At 51.3% G+C, this 26,174-nt stretch overlaps 2 protein-coding genes across 4 annotated transcripts in view; one reads left to right on the forward strand and one right to left on the reverse strand.

Moving 5' to 3' along the window:
* RASSF4 (Ras association domain family member 4) overlaps nt 1–25,881 on the forward strand; it is a 30,168-nt gene extending 4,287 nt beyond the window's left edge. The window contains exons 2-12 of one of the 3 annotated variants that reach the window (XR_002125401.1): nt 1,654–1,747; nt 4,094–4,169; nt 14,537–14,679; nt 16,077–16,171; nt 16,817–16,971; nt 20,989–21,090; nt 21,362–21,413; nt 22,023–22,144; nt 22,989–23,086; nt 24,421–24,658; nt 25,159–25,881. Coding sequence is in view for 2 of the 3 variants with exons in the window: in XM_019655099.1 (XP_019510644.1) it covers nt 1,686–1,747; nt 4,094–4,169; nt 14,537–14,679; nt 16,077–16,171; nt 16,817–16,971; nt 20,989–21,090; nt 21,362–21,413; nt 22,023–22,144; nt 22,989–23,086; nt 24,421–24,481 (966 nt within the window). In the remaining variant the exon portion in view is untranslated. Of the gene's footprint in view, nt 1–1,653; nt 1,748–4,093; nt 4,170–14,536; nt 14,680–16,076; nt 16,172–16,816; nt 16,972–20,988; nt 21,091–21,361; nt 21,414–22,022; nt 22,145–22,988; nt 23,087–24,420 lie in introns of all 3 variants that reach the window. The other 2 variants (XM_019655099.1, XM_019655100.1) reach the window with 2 other exon arrangements.
* DEPP1 (DEPP autophagy regulator 1) lies at nt 8,497–11,385 on the reverse strand. Its single transcript, XM_019655101.1, has 2 exons — nt 11,067–11,385; nt 8,497–10,497 (listed from the first exon to the last, which is right to left on the reverse strand). Exon 2 carries the CDS (start codon nt 10,461–10,463, stop codon nt 9,837–9,839), a length of 627 nt encoding a protein of 208 aa, XP_019510646.1. The 5' UTR covers nt 10,464–10,497; nt 11,067–11,385; the 3' UTR covers nt 8,497–9,836.
* Nucleotides 25,882–26,174: the final 293 nt, after the last annotated feature.

Below are 26,174 nucleotides of genomic sequence, written 5' to 3' on the forward strand. Positions count from 1 at the left end.
GGGAGTGCTCTCCACAAACCTTTCCAGATTGGAAAGAGATACGTATAGACAGTTTCCTGTGTGAATCTACTAACAATCCCATAGGGCAGAGATTAGCCCATTGTATAGATGAGAAAAGGAAGGCTGGGGTGTCCAATGAATGCAAAGAGTCTGGAAGCTTTGCTAGAATAAAAAAGATAAAGATTTATTCAAAGATCTTGGATTTTGCAAACTGGAAACACAGCTAGGCAAAAACCCAGCAGTGTTCCAAAGAAGAAAAGTTACAAGTTCTTATAGCAAAAAGTACATTCTTGAGAATTATCATTCCTGCATTCTTAGCCCCAGCATTGCTCCAGGATGGTTATCAGTCAGGTGACAGAAAGTCAACATGATGGGTGCCAGCTGGTCCATGAGATGGGTGCCAAGGAGGTCTGCTCACACCCCAGTGGTTTGAGTAATGGATGTCAAATAGCTGTATACCTGAGTCCTTCAGGGGTAATCAGAGGGCTACCTAAAGGTCAAGATGTAGATCCAGGCACTGACACAGGACTGGAAAGTTCAAAAAAGTTTAAGTTCCCAGGCCAGTAAGAACAAGAATGGAGTCTTTCCTCATGTCTCAACCTTCATAATGTTAAACATTTTAGCAGCTCGGTTAAAGTGACTCTATTTCACATATTCCCTGTCTTCACTCTTCCCCCAGGGGGTTTAAGTCACTGTCCAAGGTCAATATAGAGAAAGGCATAAGAGGACAGAACTTGGGGCCTAACCGCTTGTGTTCAAACAGTGGCTTTGCCACTTATTTTCCTTGGGCAAAGTACTTAACTTCTGTCCCTGTTTTCTCAGCCATAAAATGGGAGTAGGATGGTACTTAACTTATAATGTTGTTGTAAGAAGTAAAGGAAATACAGTAAGTCCTCAACTAAGGTCAATAGGTTCTGTGACTTGAAGTGAAATGACATATAAAGAAACCAATTTTACAATAGGCTAATCAATATAAACAAGAGTTAAGTTCCCATAGCATCTCATCAACATTTTAACAAAACAACATTGAACATTGAGTGAAAGGGCATTATCCAAACATCTGCTGTAATTCATAGAAAATTCTCAACAGTCTGTGGCATGTAGTGAACATGGTACAATGAACCCATCACTAGGAGAGCTGGCCCAGTTGTGCTGACTCCAGTGGCAGAGATGGGGCCACCCATCCTGGACTCAATAGGATGGAGGAGATAGGCCCAGGCTGCTTTGGAGTTTTAGAGGAGTAATTGAGGCAGAAACCATTACTCAGGATGTCTGAGCAGAGGGGAAATAGCATGGGATCTGAAACATTTAAGAGATTGATCCTGATTCTTGGGGATTATGGAGAGGTTTGGGGAGGGAGGCTGATAGGGCTGGAAATGGCTGACTCAGCAGTTCTGACCTTGCACCTCCAGGTGACGCTTGGCTGACAAGTGTGGGTGTGGGTGTGGGTTCCCATTCAGTCCTCTGAGCCTGACCCTTCTGCTATAGCAGGGAGTAGGAGTGCGGTGAGGGACTGGGGAGTGGAAGGTTGAAAGAGTCTGGAGATGGGAAGTGAGGCCAACCCGCCAGCCTCCACACTAGAGCTCTGGGTCCTGCATTGGGCAGTGCTCCTCCTGCTCACCTACTGTGTGCCATTCCTGAACTTTCCCACAGGTAACTTCATAGCCTGCAGCCAAGAAAAGAAGATGAAGGAAGAATGTCCACCTAGTTCTCACGTGCCCATCAGCGACAGCAAGTCCATTCTGAAGTAAGCCTTTGTATGCAGGGAGGGGCTTCATGCCTGCCCTCTCCTTATGGCCACGCCCCCTCCTCCATGAGCAGCCTTTGGGTGGAGGGATTCTGGGCACTTCTAATAGATATGAGATGTGCCTCCCCTGGGGACAGTGATGGGGGCACTTTTTTTAAAATTATTTTTTATTGTGAAATACACAATTTTAGAATTAGTTTCAGCTGTACAACACAGTGCAATAGTTATACTCTTTACCCGTCGAGGTGACAACCCCCCTCCCCCAATCTGCCACCCCACATACCCCCAATATCATACATATCTATTATAATTCCCTTGACTCCACTCCCACACTATACTCCACGTCCTGTGACTATATATATATATATATATATATTCACTTATAGTTGACATACAATATTATACAACACCAGCTTCAGGTGTACAGTGCAGTGATCAAGCCTCTACCCCATCCATGATTCAGTCTCCCTAGCAAGACATGTGACCACCTGACATGATGAGGGCCCTTTTTGTGAAACCTGTCACTTTGAAGATCAAAGATCTTTTCAGGGTGTGGGTTTCACCTCTGCCTTCTGCAGCCCTCAAAAGCATGACAGTGCCCTCTGTGACTCTGAAGAGATGGAATTTAATTTATTTAAAAACTAGAGCGATACTAACAGTCTTATTGTGTTAAATAGTTCCGGGTTGGGGGGGAGGACCCTCAAAACTGGTTTTGAGTTTTTACTGGAAAAGTATATTTTATTGACATGATTTTTAACTTTGCTTATTTTTATTTTGATTACTCTCTGTCTCATCATTAAAAAAATGTTTAGGATACTTTTACTAGCTTATTTCTGAACTAAAGAAAAGTATAGTAATCATTTTATCTTGCTTTTTGAGTCCTGTGTCTATAAATATTTTCTAAATTTGGGCAATTGCTATCTGCCATGCTGAAGACACACCAGCCTCCTTGAGATGGACTAGTTTTTGCTGAGGACCTGCTCCCTGGGGTCCTCCTCTTAGAGACTCTGAGAAAACAGACGGCATTCCATTGTATCATTTCACAATACTACTCATACCATCAGTTTTCTTATTTAAATTTTAGAACAAGAACAATATTAAATATTTTGGGAAAAGTCATAATCACGAAAACATGATTCATTTCATGTATATATAGCCTAATAATTTTGTGTTCAGCATTTACACACTTTGAAGCACAGTGAACGTGCAACATTGAATCCTGCTTTGTTAATGCCATGAAGGTATAATCACTTCCCTGTCAGGTAACCGCGTCCCCATATCCCATATGGCGGCACACTGGAGCACCAGAGCTGGTTTTGCTCATCCAGTTTGGGGTACCCCAGTGCAGGCAAAGGTGCTGCCTGAAGAGGTTCTAGAGCCCCTCTGTCCAGTAAGGGAGCCACCAGCAAGTGTGACTGCTGAGCATGTGACCTGTGGCTAGAGAGGTATAGTTAATATCAAAGGTGCTCCAAGTGGCAAACAGTTCTTACAAAATAAAATAATGAATCAGATCTCATTAATATTTTTATATAGATTACATGTTGACATGATAGTGTTTTAGATATATTGGGCAATAAAATGTGTTAGTAAAACTAATTTCACCTGTTTCATTTTGCCTTCTATTGTGGCTACTAAAAGATTTAACAAACCAACCACATGTGTGGCTCACATTTCATGTCTGTTAGACAGTGCTGCCCTGCAGAGCCCCGCTTGGGTCCAGGAAGCTGTCCTTGTCTTCTCTCTACCACACACCAGCCAAGGCACAAGTGTGGCTTTCCCTGTATTCTGGGTAGAAAACATTTGGGCAGCGTGGCCTTCCTAGGGCCTTCAGGGTCTTATTCTCACTGCTGTCATCTTCATCCTTTGATCATACCTCCAGGAAGTCAGGGTAGGGAAGAGGCACCCTCATGGTGCCCCCTCAGCAGCCACACCAGGTCTTTGTAGGAAGTAATATGGGGGCAAAGCAGGAGTCTTTAAGATGCCAGTAATCCAAGCCCAGGGGATTGTCTGAGGAAGTGACATATGTACAGTGCAGGAAGGCTGTCAGGAATTCTTGGTGAAAGTGTGCAGACACCCTAGAGGTACAGTGATGTGGCGCATCTGGGAGTTTTGCTTCCCTCTCAGCCCCACCCCTGCGTCTTCCAGGAGGGCTGATACGTGAAATCCTCAAGAGGACTGAAGGGCGTGTGTGCAGTGCAGTCTGGTCTCTTAACCGATTCTGTGTGGCCGGCAAGATGTGTACTATTATGCCCATTCTATAAATGAGGAAACTGAGGCCAATGAAGACAAACGCCTTGTCCAAGGCCCCTCCACACTCCAAGAGTATGTATGCATCTCCCCCCTTAGGTCGGAGCTGATAAGCCTGCTGAAAACTTACAACTGCTACCATGAGGGCAGAAGCTTTCAGCTGAGACACCGAGAGGTAAGGCCTGTTTCTCTACTTCATTCATTTATCCTAGTTTGCCGAAGACAGTCCTGGTTTATATCTTTTATTCCAGAATAATTAAGACCATCCCCTTCACAGAAGTGTCCCCATTTGGCTAATGAATTGTAAGGTCACCCATCCTCTGAGTTGGGGACCAGGTGACCAGCAGCCAGGATCTCTCCTATGAGGTCCCTGTGAGAGGTACAGAGGGTCAGAGCATCCCTGTGAGAGTTCAGAGCAGGTGGAAATCACCTTGTAGCTTTCTCCTTCTGGTTGGCACTTTTGTCTAGGTGGGACATTGCAGGACACTGGAGTTTGAAATCTTGAGCGCACCCATCCCACAGCACAGATAGGAGCTCAGCACAGGCTCTGGCTTGCCCAAGTCCACGGGCCAATCGAGGAGTGAGAGGAGAGTCTCTGTGCTTATCAATCAGAATAAACATCAGAGGAAAGCCTTGAAATGGAGGAGTGTTCCCCAAAAGATGCTCAGAGGGCCAAGCAGGCCCAAATGTGAGAGGCAGGGCTGGCGTGGGGAGGGAAGGACACCGGAGAGCCAGGGTCCCATCTGCAGACCGTCGCCTGCCCATCAGATAAGCCTCGCTGCTGCTGTGCAGGACCGTGGGTTAGGCTGGCACAGTCAGATGCTTCCTGGTATTTCAAAGTAAGCTAGCTATCTTCCATTTCATGTGGAATTTCCCAAACTGCAAAATCCCAGTTGGGCTAAACAAAACACGTCTGTAGGCCAAACACAGGCTGTGGCGCCGGCTGGATTCTAGGAAGTGACCAGCAGGGCCCACGCTAGGGGAGCCACTCACTGGGGAGACCAAGTGGAGGCCTGGTCTAGCCACCATCCAGAAGCTTTAGACCTTTCACAGGGGAACCCAGGTCAGAGCACTGGCCCCCATCTTGGTCTAACTCAATTTATTTGTAAAGCCTGCTGGGGAGTCTTACTTGGGGGTTTTTGTTTGGGGCATTTCAGAGGTTGAGATCAGATTGGCTCCTGGACTTTCTCTGGCTGGTCTGTATCTGATGAGAGCCAGCATCTCTGGGTTCCCCTTCTTTTGTTGAACATGAGAATGGGCAGTTCAAGCCCCCATCAACCCACAGACCCCTCTTCCAGGTGGAGGCCATGCTGTTCACTAATCCTTGCTTCCTTTAGTAATGCAAACAGCCATACATCCTTCTGCACTTCCCAGACCAGATGGTGAGCCTCAGGGTCCGGGAAGCCCGAGGCACCTGGGGGTCACCTGTCAGCGGCACAAACGAGGGCCAGCGGGAACCCATGTGCCAGACTGCATTGGTTAGGCACCTGAGACACCCGGTTAGCCAGGCCAAGCCATTGTCACATGGTTCAGGAGCCTGGACAGAGGGAAGCTGCTGGCTTCTGGTCCATACAGTGCTGTGCTGCCTGAGATGACCTGAGTGACAGGAACCTCACACTCCCCCTTCCCTCAACCTGCCCACCCTGCAAAGGGCCTGGGGCCACACCTGACAACTTGTTCCCACCCCCTGTGGGCTCACACTCTTCCCTCCTCAGAGCGGCCTCTCTGACACCTGTCTGACCAGCCCCACCTGACCCGGCTCCTTACCGCTGCGGCAGGGCTCTGATCCCAGCACCCTGTTACCTCTGGTTTCTCTGCCTCTTTTCTTCCTTTAGTGGAAGCCCCCAGAGCTGGGCCCAAGTGCCCACCTGGTTCTGCATGCCCCGCCACCAGCAGTGTGGCCCTGGGCATAGGAGATGGATGAATAGTTGGCAGGCCTGGGGTGAGTCAGGCTGAACCCTGAGCTCCAGTGTGCTGCTAAGTGAGGAGTTGGGCTCACTTCACTTCTTGTGCTGGAAGCATAGGGTAGGGTCCTCTGACTGGGCCCTGTTCCTTTGCTCCGGGCCATTTATGGATTGATCTCAGATCATGGTGGCTCTTGACATGTGGTCCCCACACCCACAGCTTCAGAGTCACCTGGGAACTGGTTAGAACTGCAGGTCTTATCGCCCTCTTTCCCTCAGGCCTGCCCAATCAGAAACTTCATCCTCCATCTGTGTTTTAGCCAGGCCTCCATGGGATCCTCAGGAAGACCGACTTCGAGAACCACTGGCCTCAGAGCTTGGTTTTGGCACTTGGGATTCCCCATGACAACCCCCTCTGTAGGAACAGCTGCGTGGGGGGAGCCTGGAACCTGTGCACTGTGTTTGTGTGTGATGGGAAAGTCCACATAGAGAAGTGGGGGACCCCACAATGGGGAAGAGGTGTTCCTGACAGCCTCCAGTGGTAGGAAGTTAATCCCACAGGCAGAGATTTTCATGTTCCCAACCCTAAAAAAGGTGTGAGGGTCTGACGATCTCCCTGGCACCAGAAAGTACCTTTCAGGAAATTTCTACAGCCTTAGCAGCTGAGGGGTGCCAGCCTGAGGGAGTGTGTATCTTTGAGAGGTGACAGGTGCCAAAAAGTTAGGCTGCAGGCATGGGAAGCATGGATCTGACACTGATATGCATGACTGGTTCCTGAGACACTAAGTCCCTCCATACCCCATCCTGGCCTCTGCAGTTTCTCAGAATGCAGATCTGAGGCTTCTTGGACTTTGGGGAACTCTATGTTTCAGGCTCTTGCTGCAGGGCTGTCCCAGGCCGACCTCTCCTTGGACACTGCAGGCCCCAAGGGCAGGGCAGATGGGCCCCAGGCACTTTGCCTCTGCTGTACTTATTGTAATACAAGAGCTTTGCAACACAGGGCCACCATTTTCCCGACAAAAAGACTGAGGCTGTCAGAGTTTAAGCCTATCAAACAAGGTGACACTGCAGTAAGTGAAATGTGCTGGCATAGCTTCGAGGCCTGAGCACAGACATTTATAATACAACAACAGCATCACCAGCATTAAGCAGGCACACAAGCTAAGGTGCCCTCAGGCTGCCGAGGGCTTCAGCACCAGTTGTGCCCTCAGCCATGTGGGGCCCTGGAAGAGAAGCCCACCATCCCCCCACCCCCCGCCCCGTGTTGTCATTGGGCCTCCCCTGGAGCAACTGCAGCCAGACTGCTACAGTCTGGATCACCTTCTCATCCACTGTCTCATCCAGGGTCCACAGAAATTGGAGAGATGGTGCGTGTCAATGGGCAGGGGCCACACCCAGGGCCCGTGCTTCCCTGTGAACTTTCCCTCAGCTTCCAAAGGGCTAGGTACAAGGGAGTCCCCACTCAGGAGGCCAAGGCATCGCTTCCTCTATTGTGAGCTTTGCCTTTGGAATAATTTTGCTTGTAGTACAATGAGAAGTGTGAGCGACTGGGAGCAAGCTGTACCTTTTAAGATCGCAAAGTGTTTTAACCAGACTAGTAGGTATCTTGAGAGAGAAATGGACCACTCGGACATATCAGTAAGTAAATACATCACTAACTACTAATTGTGTGAGCAAGAGGCAGTAGGACCTTGTGTCCTGGTGTGTGCCTGCGTTGAACCCAAGAGCCCGCCTCCCAGTGCTCAGCTCCCAGTGGGCTCGGAGCTCCCTCTGGTGTTCCTTACTAGGCACTGCACCAAGTCCCCATCCTCTGCCCCAGGCCCCCTGCTCAAGAAAGTAACAATGGGCAGTTGACAGACCATTGGCCTCTGGGTGAGTGCTTGGCCAGTGGACATATTCCCTGGGAGCCCTAAGCCTTCTCAGCCTGCCCCCACCTCCCGGTGGGACTTTGTGTCCTTTCCTAATCCAGCGGTGGGTGGGAGGAGAGTGAGATTGCTGTATAGACCCTCCCCGCACCACCAGAACTTTCTTCCCAGAGGCTGTTCTGTCCTGTAGGAGCTTGGGACACTGCCAGAAGCCCCGTCCCAAGCACTTCATTCAGTTTTCTTGTCCCCTTCTAAAGGTGCCATTAACTTCTTTCACACTGGGAGCTATTAGCAAAGGAGCCCAGAGTCCCGGGGTCTCCTCACCCCAGTCTGACCTCCACAAATACAGCAGTGTGGTTCCTGAGCTTGGGGGAGAATTGGCCAAGTCATCCTCGTTCCCTCCATCTGACCCAGTTTCACGCTGCTTCACAGAAGGGGCTGCAGTGAGACTGGGCCCAGTGAACCTGCCCAGCCGGTCACCAGCCAGGTACCCACTAAGGTAGGTCAGCCCTCCCCATCTCCTCCTAAGGACACTCTGGCTGAAGGCTGCACGTTTTTGCTGGAGAAGGTCAGGGACCTGCAGGTGTGAGCCAATGAGAGACACCGCAGGTTGTGACAAATGATGCAGTGCTTATAACTCCATCAAGTTCATTTGCCCAGTTTCCCCAACTCCTGTGAGGTATGAAGGACTGGTGTCGGTGGCCCCATTTTACAAATAAGGAAACTGAGTAAATTTCTTGTATGACACTTTTTCTCCTAAATGTATGGTTTACATTCTGCCTCCCTACAAAACACACATAAAAGAAGACAGTTAACATTTTAAAAGCCCAGAGCAATTTAAAAATAGCTTTAAAAAAGAAAGGAAGGAAGGAATGGAAAAAAAGTTAAAAGGAAGGAAAGGAGAAAACATGTTGATAGTCCACAGAGCAAGGAGATGGAGGAGGCTGAAGCAGGCTGAGAGCTTGGCTGCTGTCGCAGCTCTATCCTCCTCTCCTCTCCGTCCCCTCCACACTGACCAGGGTCAGCCAGCTCTGGGCCAGCCCCAGGGAACAGGATGACAGGCTCTCAGGCCTGATTCTTGTGAGCTCTCTCATGCTTCGCCTGCCCCTCTGAGAAGGGAAATCCTCCCTCTCCCCTAATGTTCACCCTCACCTCTTTGCTTGCCTCCAGGAACTGGGGTTTGCTAGTCTCGGGGGGACCCAGGACTGGCCCAGACTGGCCTGAGCCTTAGGAAATGTGGAGTGAGGCCTTAGCCCCTGGACTTGCCTAAGAACAGGGTGACTAGACAACACCCTGCACGTCACCCCACGGTTGAGGCAGGTAGGGGTGAGGACATGTGGGGACAGGGCCACCTGGTCCAGTCATTTGGCACCCTGCAGACTGAGCCGGCACAGGTTCTGTCTTGGCCCTTAGCCTGGGGAAAACTCACCTGATGACACAACAGGACTTGTGAGCTAGAGCCACTGAGGTACCCCCCGGTGACTCAGTGCAGGTCCCCCTGAAACACAGTGGGGGCATTTGCTGAGACTCCATGTTTTCCCTTGGGCCTCATGGAACATGGGCTCTGAAGGTGAGGGCCAAAGGGCTGACTTGGGAGTGCCCAGAGCCTCTCTCTGAAGCCATTGGGGGCTGAGACCTCACTTCTCCTCTCCCCACAACCTTGTTTCCCCACATAGAAAATAGCTACTCCATGTATGGGCTTGTAACATGTGCCCCTGATGTGTGGATTTGATCCCATTTATTTGTCAGAACAGCTTAGGAGGCAGGTCCCATTAACGACCCCCTTTTTACCCATGAAAACCGAGAAACAGAGACATGAAATAACTTGCCCAAGGCAGCCAGTAAGAAACAATGCAAATGGGATTGGTAACACCACATCCTGTGAGATAGGTTGTTCTCACTATTTGGAGCAGGGGGTCTCACTCAGAATTTTCAAAGCAGGCAGCCCCTGCAGAAAGACATCCCTCCCTCCCCCCACCAGACCTGCCAGAGGCAGTACCCATCTCAGGGGAGATAAGGTGGGGAGACCAGTTTGCTCCATACAGAAGTACAGAAGCCATTATTAGGGAGGGATCAGAGTTCATGGATCACTGGGAGGTTCAAATAGAGAGTTCTGAGGATGCTGCTGGGGCGTGAGCTTGTTGGGAAGGCTGTGGCCTGGTTGTATCGCCCAGAAGCCCAGGAGCCCTGGTGCCAGTCCCTTGATGGTCTCGCCAGAGAGTGCCCCGGTGTCCTGGCATCACAGAGCCTCCCTCTGGGGCCGCCCTGGGCCTTGCTGCTGTCCATCTGTCTGCGTGGGCCCCATTGGTCAGCAGAGGGGCCAGTCCTCCTTGGTTGGTACTTCCAACTTGGCTGCTTTTCCTGGGACTGCCCAAAGAGCCAGTCCAGGGGGTCGGCATTGCCAGCCTCAGGCAGTGCAGGCTGCTGGCTGCTGAAGCGGGTGGTGATGTCCTGTAGGGACCCAGTGGAGCAGCTCTTCTCCCTGGCCCGGAATGGCCAGGGGGATCTGCTGGGTTGGACCCTGGCTGCAGACTCTTCCTGCACTGAGGTGGGCTGTGCCAGCTGACAAATGGACCTCATGTAGTCATCCAGGCTGAGGGAAGCCGGAAGTTCCTGCCCAGGCCCCCCGGGCAGTCTCTCCTCCCAGCTCTCCCGGATTGTGGGCAGGTGGACCACAGAAAGCAGGAGCCGGGACCTCATGGCTGCCGGTGACAGGGAAGCAGCAACCTGTTGGCTGACAGAGAATTGGGGGTGAGGTTCTACCATGTGTCCCTGACATCCCTCCTGTACCTCCACCCCGCTTCAGCTGAGGCTGCCTGTATGAATCGTGTGCCTGAGAACAGTTTGAAGTCTGCAGATCCAAGACTAGGCTCAAACTCCTGGGCCTCTCCTTCCGGCTGACATTCCATAAGACTATCATTATTTTTGTTTAAGAACCTGTACAAATAAGAGAACACAGCCTAACGGGCTGGAGTCAGAGTAAACCTGGGTTTAAAACCAGGCTCTGCCCCTTCCTTACCTGGGGAACTTTGGCAAGGTCGCCTCTCCAAGTCTCCACTTACTCACCCATAAAACACGGTTGTAAATACCTGCTTCATGAAGGTTTTGTAGAAACACATGGAATGACACCTCGTGTGAAATTCCTTTGTGATATAAAGCCCTCAACAAGTACTATCTCTGCCATTAACTAGACCTGGTGCCTAACCGGCAGTGAGGCTGTGCACCTCAGGCTGAGAACTGCCCTGACGATACACAAAGCCTTTTTGTTTTATCTCAAACCAGACGGCAGTTGCTTTGTCTTACCTGTAGCTGAGGGGGCCTGGGAGTAGCAGGGATGCTGGAAGAGCAAGGACAGTCGCGGGAAGCCCCAGGAAGCTTGGGACTCGAGGAATAGGGGTCCAGCAGTTGGAGCTCCGAGTCCGGCCTCAGACTGCCAGGAGGAGGACAGTGAGGACCATGCCACTGCCCGGAGCAGAATGCTCCCTGAACCATCTGGTGAACCTTGAGGTCCGGGAGCTGCTTTTATACTTTTCCACCAGCCGTCAATTACTGTCACGAGGGCCCAAAATAGCAGCACTCAGGAAGGCTCTCAGAGGAAAACAGCTTGGCAGGCGGGGCCTGGCGCAGCTGCCAGCCTGCAGCAAGAAGTGTTTATGCCTGTGGGAGGCACTGGAAATGTTTACTCTGCAGGGTGGTGTGGGTACAGCTCAAGTGCTGGTCACCTCAAGCCCAGGCCACTGGGAGGGGCATATTTCTGCACTGGACTCTCGCCAGCAGCCCTAGGTCTGCTACCACCACCTAGAGGCATTCCCCACTGCACATATACCAGCCCTGCAAGCCCGAGACACTCTGGCCTTGTGCTGGATCCAGCAGAGCCCTGGGCCTGCACTCTGAGGAGGACTTGCCAGATGTGGCAGTGCAGGCTCAGCTGGCGGCTTCTGAAGCCGGGCTCCTTGGGCTGCTCCAAGGTGAGACCTGCCCACCTTGGTCTGGGACCAAGGGCAGTGTGCAGGATCTTGGTTTTGCTACTTCCCAGATGTGATGCTTTCAAATGAAATCTTGTTTGCTTCCTTGTTCCCAGATATCTAACTAATATTCCCATGCACCAGTGACTAGAGAGCCCAGCAGTGAACAAAGTACTGTGTCTTAGAGCTCTTCTTCTGGTGAGGGGGTCAATCAGCGCCCAGTAGATAGGTGCTGTCATCTCAGGCACTGCTAACAGCTGCAAAGGATGGTGCTGCTGCCACTGTGACAGAGAGGTCAGCAGTGTCCTCTCTAAGCAGGGACATTGAGTTGAGATCTGAACAGATGGGGGTTGTGCCATCCTGGTAGATGGGACAGCAAAGCCCCTATGAAGGAAGTGCTCAGGGAACAGCAAGGAACCCACATGACTGACCCACATGGGCGGAAGACTGGATTTCCTTATGAGGGAGAAGGAAGGACACTGCAGGGTTTGAACAAGGGTGCAACAGTTGTGCTTCTGCTTCGAAGGATTGACATAGCGTCTGTGCATGGGCTAAAGAGGCAGCTAACAAGGCGACCAGGGGGTACCTGGGCAGCATTAGAAGCCACACGCTTCAGGGGTGAGCATGCCAGCCCAGGAGGCAGATGAAGACCAGGTGGGCGACCCCGGGAAAGCTTTTGGTAAAAAGCGGGCATCTGAGGTCAGACAGACCTCAGCTCTCCCACTCAGCCAGGGGCCCTCCTAGACATACCTGTCTTGTACCTGCAGGCGGGGGACAGGAAACAGTCAGAGGCAGCATCCTATCCTGAGGTGTGCCTGTTGGACAGTCTCCAGACTCCCAAGGCAAGCAGGAGGGGCTGGCAGTCCCAAGTTCTTGCATTCTGGATGGGGTATTCCTAATGGGCAAAGGCGTGGCAGGGCGTCAGAGCAGGGGATCAGGATTTCAGTTACACATGGCAGTTTCCACCTTGACGCCTCTTCTAGGTAGATGCTTCCATAGGGCCTTTGCTTCTCAGGCTCTCTTTGAATTGGTTAGCAATTTGCACATTAGCCAATAGGCTGAACTGAGGAGGGAAGTGTTGATTGGGACACAGAATTAAAGGGTCCAGAATGACTTTGCAACTTATAGAAATTCGAGGCCCAGGGACCCGGATTCTGGTCCTGCCTCCACTGACACTTCCCCACCTATGTGGTGAGGGCTGCTCAAGAGCCCAGAGGTCCCTCTGCTCTGACCTTGGGCTCCCTCTGATCTGACCAGAGACAGCTGCAGGCTGACAGGGCCACTCCTCCATCCTGATGGTGCCGGCTGAGGGGCGGTGGGGCAGTGGGAGGGGGATAGGTGAGGGCACACACACTGACCTTTACCTCCTGTGGATCGATCTAACCTTTCCTTTACAGGAAGGGCTAGTTACATATCTGTACCTGTATAACATCAGTGGTTATCAAAAATAGCTCTGTTTTTCTTTTATCGTTTGTGTTCTTTTTTAGCAAATTGTGCAAGGCAACTCCAAAAGCTGTGTGTATTTTTGATAACCTTAAACAGAGCGGAACTATTTTCTCTGTGGACAGCAGGGTGTTTTAAACCATTACTAGCCATGAAGTCGACACTGCAGGACACCTCTGTAAGCCCTGCTTAGAATGTGAATTCCCCATAAGGTCCCTGTTCTCACAGAGCTTTCAGTGCCAACGAGCAGAAGGAAATAGAATGTGTGACTCTGACACAGTGCTTAAGATATACCAATGGGAGAATTATGTTTAAAGTTCTTTGTCCAAAGATTAGTACTAAAGCAGATTAGGAGCGGGTAGCTGGGAAGACCACACTCTGGGGAAGGGTGAGGCTGAGGTTTCTGGTAGGTGCTCCGAGAGTGCAAACAAAGCAGCCTGGCTGGTCACACATGTGGGGATCATTGATCAGGGCACAGATAGCCTGGAGGTGGGCACAAACAGACAGGAACCTGAAATAGGTCAGAGAAACAGAATCAAGGACCTGAGTGGAAGCGTGGGAGGTGGCTGAGGGTGGGTGCTCCACAGGAATCAGTCATTAGGACCTCAGGGTTTGGTGGTGGGGGAGTAGCCGTGCCATTCACAGACATAGGGAAATCAACTGGTTGGGGACATGGATGAGAGCTGTTGTAGATATTCTGAGTGTGTGTGTGCCCAAGTGGGTTGTGGGCTGGCCATGTCCCAGGTGGTGAGAAAAATAAGATTTGCCCTTAGGAAAGAAGCCAACTTGGAAATATGGGGGTGGGTTCAGCCCACCAATGTGAACAGTGTGGGGAGAAGGGTGAGGCTGACACCCAGCTCCAAAGAGCCACCACCCCTGCTCTGGTGAGCATGGAATCCACACTCTTGGCAGGTTCCCAGTAGGACCTGGTGACCATAGGACCCCAACCCAGGAACAGTGGTGAGCTGAGAGGTGCCCTGATATTGGCACAGCCATGCTTCCCTGGAGTCTTTCCTCATCACTGTGTGGATGTGCCTGCGGGCAGCAGCTGGGGCCCTGTGGGACACCTGACTCAGTTACTCTGTCCCCGGCCATGCCCCTGGCCAGGCGTGGGCTGAGCAGTGGAAGGACATGCCTTGGGCTTCCCCTGGTTGGGGCCATGGCTTTGTGCCTTGGAGCATGTATAAATGGGTTTTCCCCCCGGGGAGGACAGGACCCCAAATAAGAGGGGGTGTGTTTGAGGCTCAAGTGTCCAGGGCATCCCACGTTTGAAGGGCTGAGTCCTAAGGGACTTGGGGAGGGTTGCAGTGACCCCTGAGGGCAGCTGTTCTGGGGGAAGAGGCTGACCTGTGTGGGTCCTCACAGGAAGAAGGGGCTCTGATCATCGAAGGGCTCCTCAACATTGCCTGGGGACTGAGACGGCCCATCCGGCTCCAGATACAGGATGACAGGGAGCGAGTGCATCTCTCCTCAGCCTCCTGGATGCCCAGCCGGCCCAGCTGCCACCAGTGAGTGCTGAGCTGGGGTGGGAGGGAAGGGGAAGCCAGGCGGCCTCCACGACACCTGTTCAACCTGAGCTTATTGTCTGGAGTGTTGGGGGGTGTCATCAGCCTCAGGGCAAATGCCCCACTCCTGGATGGGACGCAAGGACAGAAGCATAACCCAGCCTGATCCCTGTCACCTTATGATTGCCTCAGCTCACAGCCTACCTGCAGACATGCAGCCTCACCCCAAGGTTGTCTTTCTAGATGACAACCAAGTCACTTCCCTCCTGGAGGATTTTCCAGGTTCCCATCACCTCCAGTTGTGTTTCTCAAACATTCACATGAACCACCTTGTGTAAGGAGAGAGGGCTGTAGACAGGGGAGGTCCCTCAGCAAGGCGAACATTTCTCAGCATCTCCTATTCTGTCTTAAAAATACACACAGATTTAGCCTCCTACTGCTTCTATTTTAATATCAGAATTTATTTTTATAAAGTTATCAGAATTTAATATCAAATGTATTTAAATATCAGGAGACTGTTTTGATCAGCATGAAATGGTTCCCTGCGAACTGTTTAATGTTTACCTCTTCCCGCCTCTCACCCCAATAAAGGGCAGTGAGCACTGAATTTTGCTTGCTTCTACATGTAATAAATCCTTTTAAGTAGCACAAGTTCAAAACTCTTTCCTCTTCAAATAATCAAGTACGATTGCCGCTCCGAGGACCTTTAGCACGTTGACACCCCCAGTGAACCCCCAGGTGTCCCTGGACACTAGTAGCGAATTTTGAGCCCCACAGACTTAAAGCATAAAGTTCATTCAGATGGGCTTCTTAGAAAGGCTACAGGTGAGCTTCGTTTCCCACTGCAAGGGCTAAAGCAGTCACACAAGCAGTCACAGACAGCAGGACCCTCAGAGGCCTCTCAGCATGGACTCAGCTACTCTGTCGGCCCCTCCCCTGCTCCCTCATACTATGGGGCTAGTTCCCATCCCACCCATTCCTTCTCCAGCCCAGAGGCCCAGAGATCAGCCCCCTCAAGGTTGCCCTTGTCTTGCTCTACTCCAGTTCTGAGAGATGCCAGAGTTCACTCAACATGTGACCACAGACACTGGCCTGCCTCAGCCTGGTGCTGTGGCACACACGGGCACCGTGGTATTCATGTGTGCATGCAACTTGACCAAGCATAGGCCATTCAGGTCTGCAGGGCAGACTCTTATCTCCTTCCAGCAGAACCTGTGGCAATCCTGTGCTTTTCTTTTAATATTTCACATTGACTCCCTTGGTGTGAAATCCCAGCCTCAACCCAGCATGCCCTGCTTCTCACCTGTGTCATGTCCACCAAGGCAGCTGGCCTCCTCTCTTTGGCCTGGATTCCTTTTCTCTGTCAGCAACCTCTGAGCATTTTGATTGCCTCGTTTCAGAAAGGAGCCACCTCTTCAGGATGGCAGGGTCACTGCCCAGGAGCCATGCGTTCAGCCCGCCGAGCACCGGGCTGAGAGTTCCGGAGACAACTCAGGTGAGCAGGGCTGTGAGCTGCCCAGGGCCCTGACTTACTAATCCTGGTAGGAGAGGAGGGAGGGGCTTGGCTCATGACCACCATCTCTGAAGAGCAGCTCTGTGGAGTATCAAGTTGTGTCTTCATTTGTCTGCAGGAGCAGTACAAGGCATTCTCCTTGACTGCTCACCCACAGAAAAGGAAGCAGAGGCAACGTAGTTTGTCAATGGTCCGAGTCCCCTGCACCACGCTGTGTTATAGAAGGAGGGGATATCAGCAAAGGGTGTGGAGCCCTCTTGCCTTGTGGGCTTCTAGGGCCTCTTTTTCATACTCTGGGGTTCATAACTGCTTGTCTGTCCTCTTTGTGCCCTCCCCTTGCACTCAGTGAAGGACCTGTCCCCGAGTGGGTGCTCAGAGGACAGAGCTGAGATGCCAAAGACCTGCCTGGGTGCCTGGAGATGAAGGCCCACAGGCTTATGGCAGTGTGATATGGTTAACAGTTATCCCATCTGGGGGTCACCTTCCCTGTCTGCAAACTGGGCATCACCCAAGCTGGACTGTGCTACCAGGGGGCCCCAGGGAGCCAATTCCCAAACACAGAAGAACTGCTGGAACATCACCGCTACTCCCCCTGGGCCTAAGCCTGTCATCCATTTCCCACCGCAGAGCCCCTGGAGGAGGACGAGGAGACCCCACAGCTGATGCGGACCAAGAGCGACGCGGCCTGTGTGATACAGAGGCCCAGATGCCGCGTCCCCAGTGAGGCCCAGAGGATCCGGCGACACCGATTCTCCATCAATGGGCACTTTTACAACCACAAGGTGACGTCCCAGTCTTGCCTGTGCCCTAGGCCTCAAAGCTGAGGACATGGGCACAACAGGTGGGCCTTCTGTAGGCAAGGCCCCGCGATGGCCAAGTCAGAGTTCATCGCACCTCGGCAGCTGTGGTCATGCCCATGTCCTGATGGAGAGACAGGACTCAGGGGGACATATCTGGCCCAAAGTCACATCAAAATAGTATTCCAGTTCATGACCCCAAAAGCCTGTATTTTTTCTACTGCAGACTCACTGTTAATCCAGTCTCACAAGTTGTGTGGTTTTCTGTTAAGTCTGCCTTTAGTGTATGCCAGGGGTCGGCAAGCTGCGGCTCGCGAGCCACATGCAGCTCTTTGGGTACATACATGTGGCTCTCACGTAAAATTGAAAATGAAAATAAAACTATCATAGTTTCATTTATAAAATTTTTAAAGGATATTATTCACATAATGATTTCATTTGTTTTATAGGTCTCGCAAAACTTCGAGGGACAGGATTGGCTCTTCCAGGGGTCGGCAAACTTTTGAGATGGAACGTACCCAAAGAGCCACATGTGGCTCGAGAGCCGCAGTTTGCTGACCCCTGGTCTATGCCATATTTATCTTCAGTCAGACAGTTTTCTATGAGGTTCCCCCCTGAGCTCAGTTGATAGCTTCAGGAGAACATCATGTACCCTGCTGGCATGCCTGCTGGGTAGTCTGAGCCCCCTCAGCTGAGGTATGCTCAGGGGCACATGTCTGTGTCCAGAGAACCTGCACAGCTCCTGATTCCCAGCACTTAGCCCTTTGTCTGTGAATGTATTGTACTAACCTCAGGAAGAGACCTCCTTCCCTAGATAACATCATTCCATAAACAAACTGAACTATAAAAGGAGAAGTTGATTGTCGCTATAAATGGCATGAGTGGCAGTTTGGGTGAGGCCCTAGATGGAGTGTCCTGTAACAGACCACATCCTGCAGCACTGGGAAATGGAAGCAGAGGCTTCCAGTTGAAGCCACAGCCCGTCTTGACAAGCCATGACTAATAGGAGGGGTAGGGGGGCCTTGGGTCAGATCTGAAGAACAGCCACACAGAGTAGGCCTGCTAGGGGGCCATTCAAACTGCTTTTGGGGTGCCCTGGACTTCAGATGAGGGTTCAGCCAGGCAAGCTGATGGGACCCTGCTCTATTATCAGGAACTCCCAGCTAGGTTTACAGTAAGGGTTAATGAGTGACCACAGCTTATCTTTGCTCAGTCCAGGAAAACCCAGGACTATCTGAGTAGCATTTCCTGAAAGAGTCAAGGGGCAGCCAGAGATGAAGAATGATTTAGTTAGCAGAAGGACTACATGTAGTAAATCCTTGTAAGGATTTGGATTCTTTAAATTTTGTTTCCAAAAGGTTTAATCTGTAAGCACCGGTAGGCATTAAGTAAGCACCAGTTGCTAGTATTCGAATACATAGTGATATGTTATTTTAAGGGATTATTTTGAAATTAAAAAATATATGTATGTGTAGTTTTAGGATCTTTCTGGTTCTACATTCAAAAAAAAAATAAAAATGAAGCAGGAGTCTTTTGCTCTATGACTTCAGGTACCAAATAGTGAGGTTTATCTTTGGTACATTTACCCCTCCTCTAAGGGAGTTCTTCATCTCTTAGAGGTGTGTCTGGCACATTAAACCTTATTTTAGCCATTGCAGGGACATGCAGATGTCTGAGCACCCTGTAGCCTTTGAAATGAACAAAAATGAGCAGCGAGGGCTCTCATCAGACAGCCTCCCATGTCTACTGGAGCCACCCTGCCAGGAACAGCTCCTTAGCCAGCCAGCCCAGCACTGGACACCTACCTGTAACCCAGTCAGGGTGGCTTTCCCTCCTAGTAACAGATTTACCCACAGAGTGTGGATCCATTATTCTAGGAAACTGACTACCTTCCAGTATCTCGACTATGAACCAGTATCTTATACATGTTAGACAGTTGATTCACACATATCCAGGGTGAGTAAGGGACTTCCAAAAAGAAAGCCCTCATTCTCACCTTGCTCTACATCCATTCAAAATCAGTGTTCTTAAAAATTAGGTGACAGAGTATTTGAGTCACAGGCAACTTTTTTTTTAATTCCTAGAATTGACTTTCTGGATTTGTTATTCTAGCCTTTATTTCTTAGAACTGTACATGGTCACTTCACTCAATCATTTTCCAAAGCTATTCTGATTCACAATAATATTGGTTTGATTTATGGTCTGGGGAAAATGTGGTACCCTTCCCCCTACTTTGCCCTCGCTTATCAGATTCACATGTTTGATCAGAGGGAAAACATTGTGGTTAGAGATGGGAAGGCAGCCTCCTTTGTCCCCACTTGGAATTGGTTGGTATCATCTTGAGAAAAGGCTTCAGGCAGAAGAAACACTAGCAATGTCTCCTTGACAAGACCTTTCTTCTTAAAATGGCCTGGCTCCTCTTTTTAGTCCATATTTATTGGGAACTGAAAGCCTACTCTGGCTTTCCATGTACCCCAGATGTTTCCTGCATCTCAGTTGTGTAGAAGGCAGGTCTAGATTTGTGTTTGGCTTGGGTACTTGGAGACCAGCTAGGGCCATACAGGAGAATGTGTGAATTTATCGTATTTCCCCATGTATAAGACACACCCTTTATTGAAAAATTTGGCGTCTAAAAACTGGGTGCGTCTTATTACAATGGTTGTAGTTTTTTTTACTTGCATTTCCCACAAGTGATGAGGAGTTTTATGAATTTTGTGATGAATAAAACTCGAGTTTAATAACTTTATGTAATACATTTTTTTCAAATTTCGGGCCCCCAAATTAAGGTGTGTCTTATACATGAGGGAATACGGTAAATCTGGTTTTGGAAAGCGAGGAGGAGCTCACCCACAGGGGAATCGGACACACAGGGAGGCCCCAGTGCCACATGGTGCTTTGGGTGGCTCTGCTCTTTCTAAGTGGGTGACCTCGACAAGCTACCTAACCTTGCCAAGCCTCCATGTCCTCTCTAAGATAAGGGGACAAGTGACAGGTACTTCAAAGGGCTGTTGTGAGGATTAAGTAAGAATTATATATAAAGTGCTTAACAAGTTTGCTACCTGGCTAGTGTTCACTGAGGACTTACTAAGCCTCAGGCAGTGCACTGGTTGGCTTCACATATGGTGTGTCACAGGCAAAGACAATACCTGCTAGAATATAAAGGATCCCCAAACTGTGAAGTAATCATGCAGCAGGAGCACAGGGTGTGTGGGAGGGAATCATCCTATCACCTGTGCATACAGTGAGAGGGGCTGCAGGTGGCTTGTGCAGGCAGTGGGAGGGAAGCCTTCAGTACTTTTACCTAGAACTGGGCTTTATGACTGCTTTCAAATTGTACTGTACAGACAGCATTGCCTGGCTTTCTCCTCAAAATGCAGATTTCCAGAGGGCCTGAGGAAGAGTTCACGCAGGCCTCCTGATCGTGTAGCTGCTGGGGTAACTGGTCCAGAACACATTCTGAGTTGCAGGGTTTTCAAAAGGTTGTTCCTTTGGGCAGCAGTGTGGAGAATAGATTGAAAAGGCTGAACTTGGGGAGGGAAAAGTTGGGAGGCTGATTCAGTGTGAATTGAGGGCCTCTAGTCAGGCACCACCCGGAGAAAGGAGAGAAGTGGACAGATTTGAGAACTTTCAGTCTTAGAATCAACAGACACTTAGCGATTTGATGGATAGAAAGAGTGAGGGAAAGACTGGTCCCCCCACCACCCCTTGAGAATTACTTCCGCAGCATTGGTTCCTGGGATCTGAGAATTGGCCCTTAGAGCTTTGCAAGCATCTTTCTTGCAGTTAGTTCTCAATAAGATGTGAGCTATTACAGCTTCCTCAAGGGCACCCAGATCTGGGCATAGCTTGTGTGTGGATCTGTGTGAGTGGACAGGCACAGGTGTTCCCAGAGCCCAGGTTCACCGGCTACTCCAGTTTCCTCAGCATCATCTAACTGACAGTGTGCCCAGACCCTGCGTGTCCCCTCTGGCCCTGCTTTGAACGGCCCCTCTCCCTGTACAGACCTCCGTGTTTACTCCTGCATACGGGTCCGTGACCAACGTGAGGGTCAACAGCACCATGACTACCCTGCAGGTGCTCACCCTGCTGCTGAACAAGTTTCGAGTAAGTCTGGCCACTAACAGCATTGTCCCTGTTGTGTCGGGGCAGGGGGTTGGTGAAGGCTGGGGGAAGCCATCGTGGCCCCTAGGTAGAAGGTCTAGCAGGGTTTCCTCCACTGAGCTGGAATCTCTGGGATTTGAAGCAGAGAGTTCTGGTGGGGGAGAGGCTTGGGGACTTGTGTGTGTGGCACTGGGTGTGTGGTTACTGCCAGGGCTCTTTCTTTCTCCCTTGTCCTGAAAAGCTGTGGTCTAACTTCCTGTGTTTGCACGTGCAGGTGGAAAATGGCCCCAGTGAGTTTGCACTCTACATCGCTCACGAGTCTGGGGGTAAGTGTCTGCCTTTTGTCCAGCTCATAAGAACAAAAGCCTCTGTCCGTTTGGCAGGCTCACTGATCATGCTCTTTCTCTGAGGCCATGCTGGCTTGTGAGGCGGGCACAAGGCAGCTGACCCTCCTGGTCTTGGGGCCCGCTGTGCCTCCACCATGAATGCCCCTCCCCTGCCCACACCCAGGCGCACTTGTCATTCCTTTCAGAATCCCACCGCAGCCACAGGGGAAGCCACCACCTCCAGCCTCACTCATTCGGGAGGGGTGAGGGTGTCGGAGTCTGCAAGGTGGAGCTGAAGCCCCTCAGCCACAGAGAAGTGCTGTCGCAGACCCTGCACGTTCCTCTCTGCAGCACTCGCGTGGCACTGAGCAGGCCCAGCCTCCCCATGTCTGCCCTCCCCTCTCCCTGCTTCCTCAGTGACTGTTATTCTCTAAGCTGGGCCTTTACCGAATGTCATGATTACACATCATTCAGGGCAGTGTTCTCAGCGAGGTCTGGAGAAGGTTCACAGGGGCCCCTGGACATCCGTCTTTTATCATATTACTGTCCTGGAACACAGAGAGGCAATCCCAATGCCCCACGAATTTTGTAAACCACCTGTTTTTTCAGAGCGGACAAAGCTGAAAGACTGTGAGTACCCGCTGATATCCAGAATCCTGCACGGGCCATGTGAGAAGATCGCCAGGATATTCCTGATGGAAGCCGACTTGGGCGAAGAAGTTCCCCATGATGTGAGTAGAGGCTGAGGCTTGGGGGTCTAGCTCCCGAGACGGGCACTGGCTGACAGTAGGGGGTCGCCCAGGGCCTCCGAAGGTGACCTTGCCAGAGCCCTCTAAGGTGCTGTCGCCAGGGACCTCACAGCTGTCCTAAAGGGCCCCAAGCACAGAGGTGGCTGCAGCCCTCCCTCTGCCTGCCAGCCACCACCAGCTCCATCCGCTGACTTCAGGGAAAAGAAGTTGGGTTCTAGTCCGCCACGGCCTGTGCTTTTCCCCTTCGTCAGTTAGAACCTTTTCCTTCATTGCAGTGTGTTTTGTTGTTATTACATTAAAGATTCACACAGGGCATCTTAACTGGGGCCTAACTAGGTCCTATGGAAGGGAACCAGGCATCTCAGTCTTACCACAGCCTGAGTCCTATTCAGGCAATGAGCACATTTCCAAACTCCCCTGACAAGAAAAAACCTATAGGGTTTGAACGCCAAGGAGAAGGCCCAGTGACCCCGTGTCCCAAGGGTCAGTGCACTTTTATTCCTTTGTTAGAAACCATGGAGTTCCCACCACTCCCCACCCCCACCCTGGAGAACACCCAGTGTGACTCTGCTCACTATTGAATGCTTTTCCTAATATTTAGCTTAATCTTTTCTCCCAGGGATAATAGTTGCTTTGAGGTAAGCATGGGCTTCATCGTCCAGTCCTGGTACACAAAGAGCAGTATTGGGGGTGGGTGGAATGAGGGGCCGCCACTTCCATGGATACAAGAAATTACCGAATTGGCCACTGTGGAAGCCATGAGGAAAAGAAAACATGTTTTTGGCTTCTAATTTAAAGCACATTAAAATGTTCTTGGATTTTCTAGGTCGCTCAGTACATTAAGTTTGAAATGCCGGTGCTGGACAGTTTTGTTGAAAAATTAAAAGAAGAGGAGGAAAGAGAAATAATCAAACTGACCATGAAGTAAGCAGCACTTAAAGGGCCAGTCATGGGTCCTGACCATCAGGGCAATTCTGCAGGGCAGAGCACCCAGGGCTGGGCTGGACGAGCTCTCTGCTCCAGGTGTGCCCGGGGCCCTTGCACAGCTCAGGGAGGCCTGCCAACCCTGGCTTCCCAGCACAGCCCTCTGGCCTACTGCTTGGTATTGACACCAAGCTGGGTGACAGCCCGTCAAAATGGTGGGACGCAGCCCAGACTGCCCTTTCAGCCTCAGCACCTCACCAGCATGGGAGGGACACAGCTGCTGAAAATCGCAGGAGAATCAGGCAGGAGTGTGGGTGGGCTCTGGACCAGGGTTGTGAGTTCTGCTGGTAACACAGCTCTGGAGGAACAGCCACAGAGAGGACCTGCTGGGTGCACATAAAGCCTGGCCTGGGCCTTGCATGCTAGCAGGAACTTGAGCCTGTTGAAAAGGAGTGGTTGTTGGAACTCCTTGCATCAGCTGATGTTTTCAGGTGCAAGGGACCATTCAATGGAAAGGTGAGCAGATGTTACCTGCCTGCTCCTGGGAAGCTCCAGCAGGGCCCAGCTATGTGAGGTTAGCCAGGTTGCACGTCTCAATGACTTGTCTCTCCCTCTGCAGGGTGAAGTATGGAAAGACATGGAAGGTGTTCAGCCAGGGCTGAGGTCAGGGTCCCTCTTAGGAAGGGAAGGAGGGAAGCTGCTCACTGCTGGGGCCTACAGGTGGGGTCTGGCTTGGATTCTGGCTTCTGGCTGAATGATCTTTGGAAAGCCACAGCACCCCCAGCCCCATGCCCCCAGGCTTCCATCAGTGCAGTCAGGCCCCATGCGGGCAGTCAACAGAGACTCCAGTCAGAGGGAACAGTCTGTCATGCAGTCAGCGTGTCATTGTAAGATACGGGAGCTGCAAGGAACCTGGGGGCCACCTGGTCGGTGTGTTTGGGGTATAGAGAGGAAGCAGGCCACGATGAGGAAGCTTGCAGCACATGTTATTACAGAGCCCAGGCTTCAATGTAGACTTCAGGTCCCTGCTCTGTGCCCCGTCCACTCCAGCCTGCTCCTGTCTGTACTGGACGGTCTTTAGAATAGAAACGGCAGCATCCGGCTTTGAAACCTGGCAGGGTCTGCAGCCCTATTTGACTGCTTCTAGCAGCCAGTGGTGCCACAGGGTGTGGGCCTGGCTCTTCCCTCTCTTTGGCGAAAGACAGGTGGTGGCGCTAATCAGCCAGTCAAGAGCTATGTGTCTCCTAGCCCAGGCATCCATGGCTCCCTTGCTCTGCACCCCCTCTCCGTCCCCTGGAGTGTCGGTGAGACCCTTTGGCTGTGTCTCCCTCCAGGTTCCAAGCCCTGCGTCGGACAATGCTGCAGCGCCTGGAGCAGCTGGTGCAGGCCAAGTAGCCAGCCAGTGCCCTTTTCTTCCAATGCCACCAGCAGCCAGCACACACTGAGTACTGGTAGCCGGGCCCTGATCGGTCACCCTGATTACTAGCCGCCAAAGGAACCCAGCACTCGTGCTTTCACATGTCTACCCGCCTAAGTACCACGAGTCCCAAGACCCTGGCTCTTGGCTCCAAGGTGAGCACTCGTAGGATTCAGACACAGAACTGGGTAGCAGGAACTTGCTGCGAGGGGTCTGCATGAGAGGCTGGTCTGGGCAGTGAGCAGCCCTAAAGATGGCATCAGCCACATTGTGTGGCCTGTCCCATTCACGCCACACCTCTCCTGCTGAGGAGAACAGTACCTGACCCAGCCCCTGGGCATGGGCTCCCTCTGCCTTCCCAGTGCCTGATTCAGAGCTCCTGCAGGGCCACAGCCCCTGACCCCATGCCACATGAACCACAAGACCCCTGCCTGCCTTCACTTCATGCTGCCACTGGGGACCTCTGCTGGGAAAAACGGGGGCTGCCAGCAGGTATGGGATATGCCCTGCTCCCAGCCATCACGTCACCATGGCATCCCTGGTCCCTGGCCTCCAAGTTCCTGATGTCACCCCTTGAGCCTCACACAGCCCAGCACCCCGGGGCCAGAGGTCAGACCAGGAATACGACTACGAGCATCTCATCTTTTCTCTGCAGCACTAGCTCTGAACTTCCTCAGCAAGATCTGAAGGAACTCTCATAAAGAGCTCACTGCAAAAATAGCATGCCAATTTGATCACGTGGAGATGACCCATGTGGCATTGGAAGAATGACACCCCATGTGCACAAGAGTCCAGGGTCCAGAGGCTGCCAGGCAGTGGCTCAGGAACGCAGTGCTCAGCCCCTGTCTTCACTGTTGCCCTCTGGGCTTGCATGCCTCTGCTATCAACACTTCCCATCAAAGCGGTGGGATAAAGAGAAATGTCAGTTTGAGGAGAAAGGACTTTGAATTTCCTGGGGCCAGAGACTGAACAATTTGGGTTTGTCAGCTGATGGAGAATTTCTGGGATGAACAAGAAGGCCTTTACAAAACTATGCAACAGTTTACATCAGTCTTATGAAATGTTTGTCGGCAAGCTGAAAACCTAATTCCTTTCCCACTGGGGCCTGTGGATGGCATAGTTAAAGGAAAGAACCATGAAGGCTTCCAAATAAGGGTGAGATTTTTATCTGTGCTTCATGCAGTGGCTCATCATCAGTGCCCATAAAGAACAGAGCTTAGGAGCAGCCGTGCCATGTGGACCCACTATTCAGGGTGAACTCATGCCAGGATGTCCCCTTCCTGGCGTCATCATCACAGGCACACAGAGTTGTTCCTGTTGTCTGCTTTCCTTTAGCAGCACAATTTTCTAGGTGCTCAATAAAGGTGTGCTGTACTGGCGTCAGGATCAAGCTTCCTTTTGCTTCTGTGTGTCCACCCTGACCCCCAGCCCTAACTTCTGAAACTTTTATCCTACAGTGCCTGTGGCTTGGGTTTGGCAGAGGAGCTAGATCTGAGCACCAGCACTGCTCTCTATGCCAACATGACTCTTCATTTCTGCACATATCCTGGGGATCAGTGAGGAGGCTGAGAACAGAGGAGGCCACAAGGCACAGAGGAAGAGCCATTGGTCGGCTCTGTGAGCAGCCTGGACACTAGAATCACCCCCCAAGTCACAGACCCTCAGCATCAG

The sequence above is a fragment of the Hipposideros armiger genome, unplaced genomic scaffold (genome assembly GCF_001890085.2).
Source record: "Hipposideros armiger isolate ML-2016 unplaced genomic scaffold, ASM189008v1 scaffold_235, whole genome shotgun sequence".
NCBI lineage: Eukaryota > Metazoa > Chordata > Mammalia > Chiroptera > Hipposideridae > Hipposideros > Hipposideros armiger.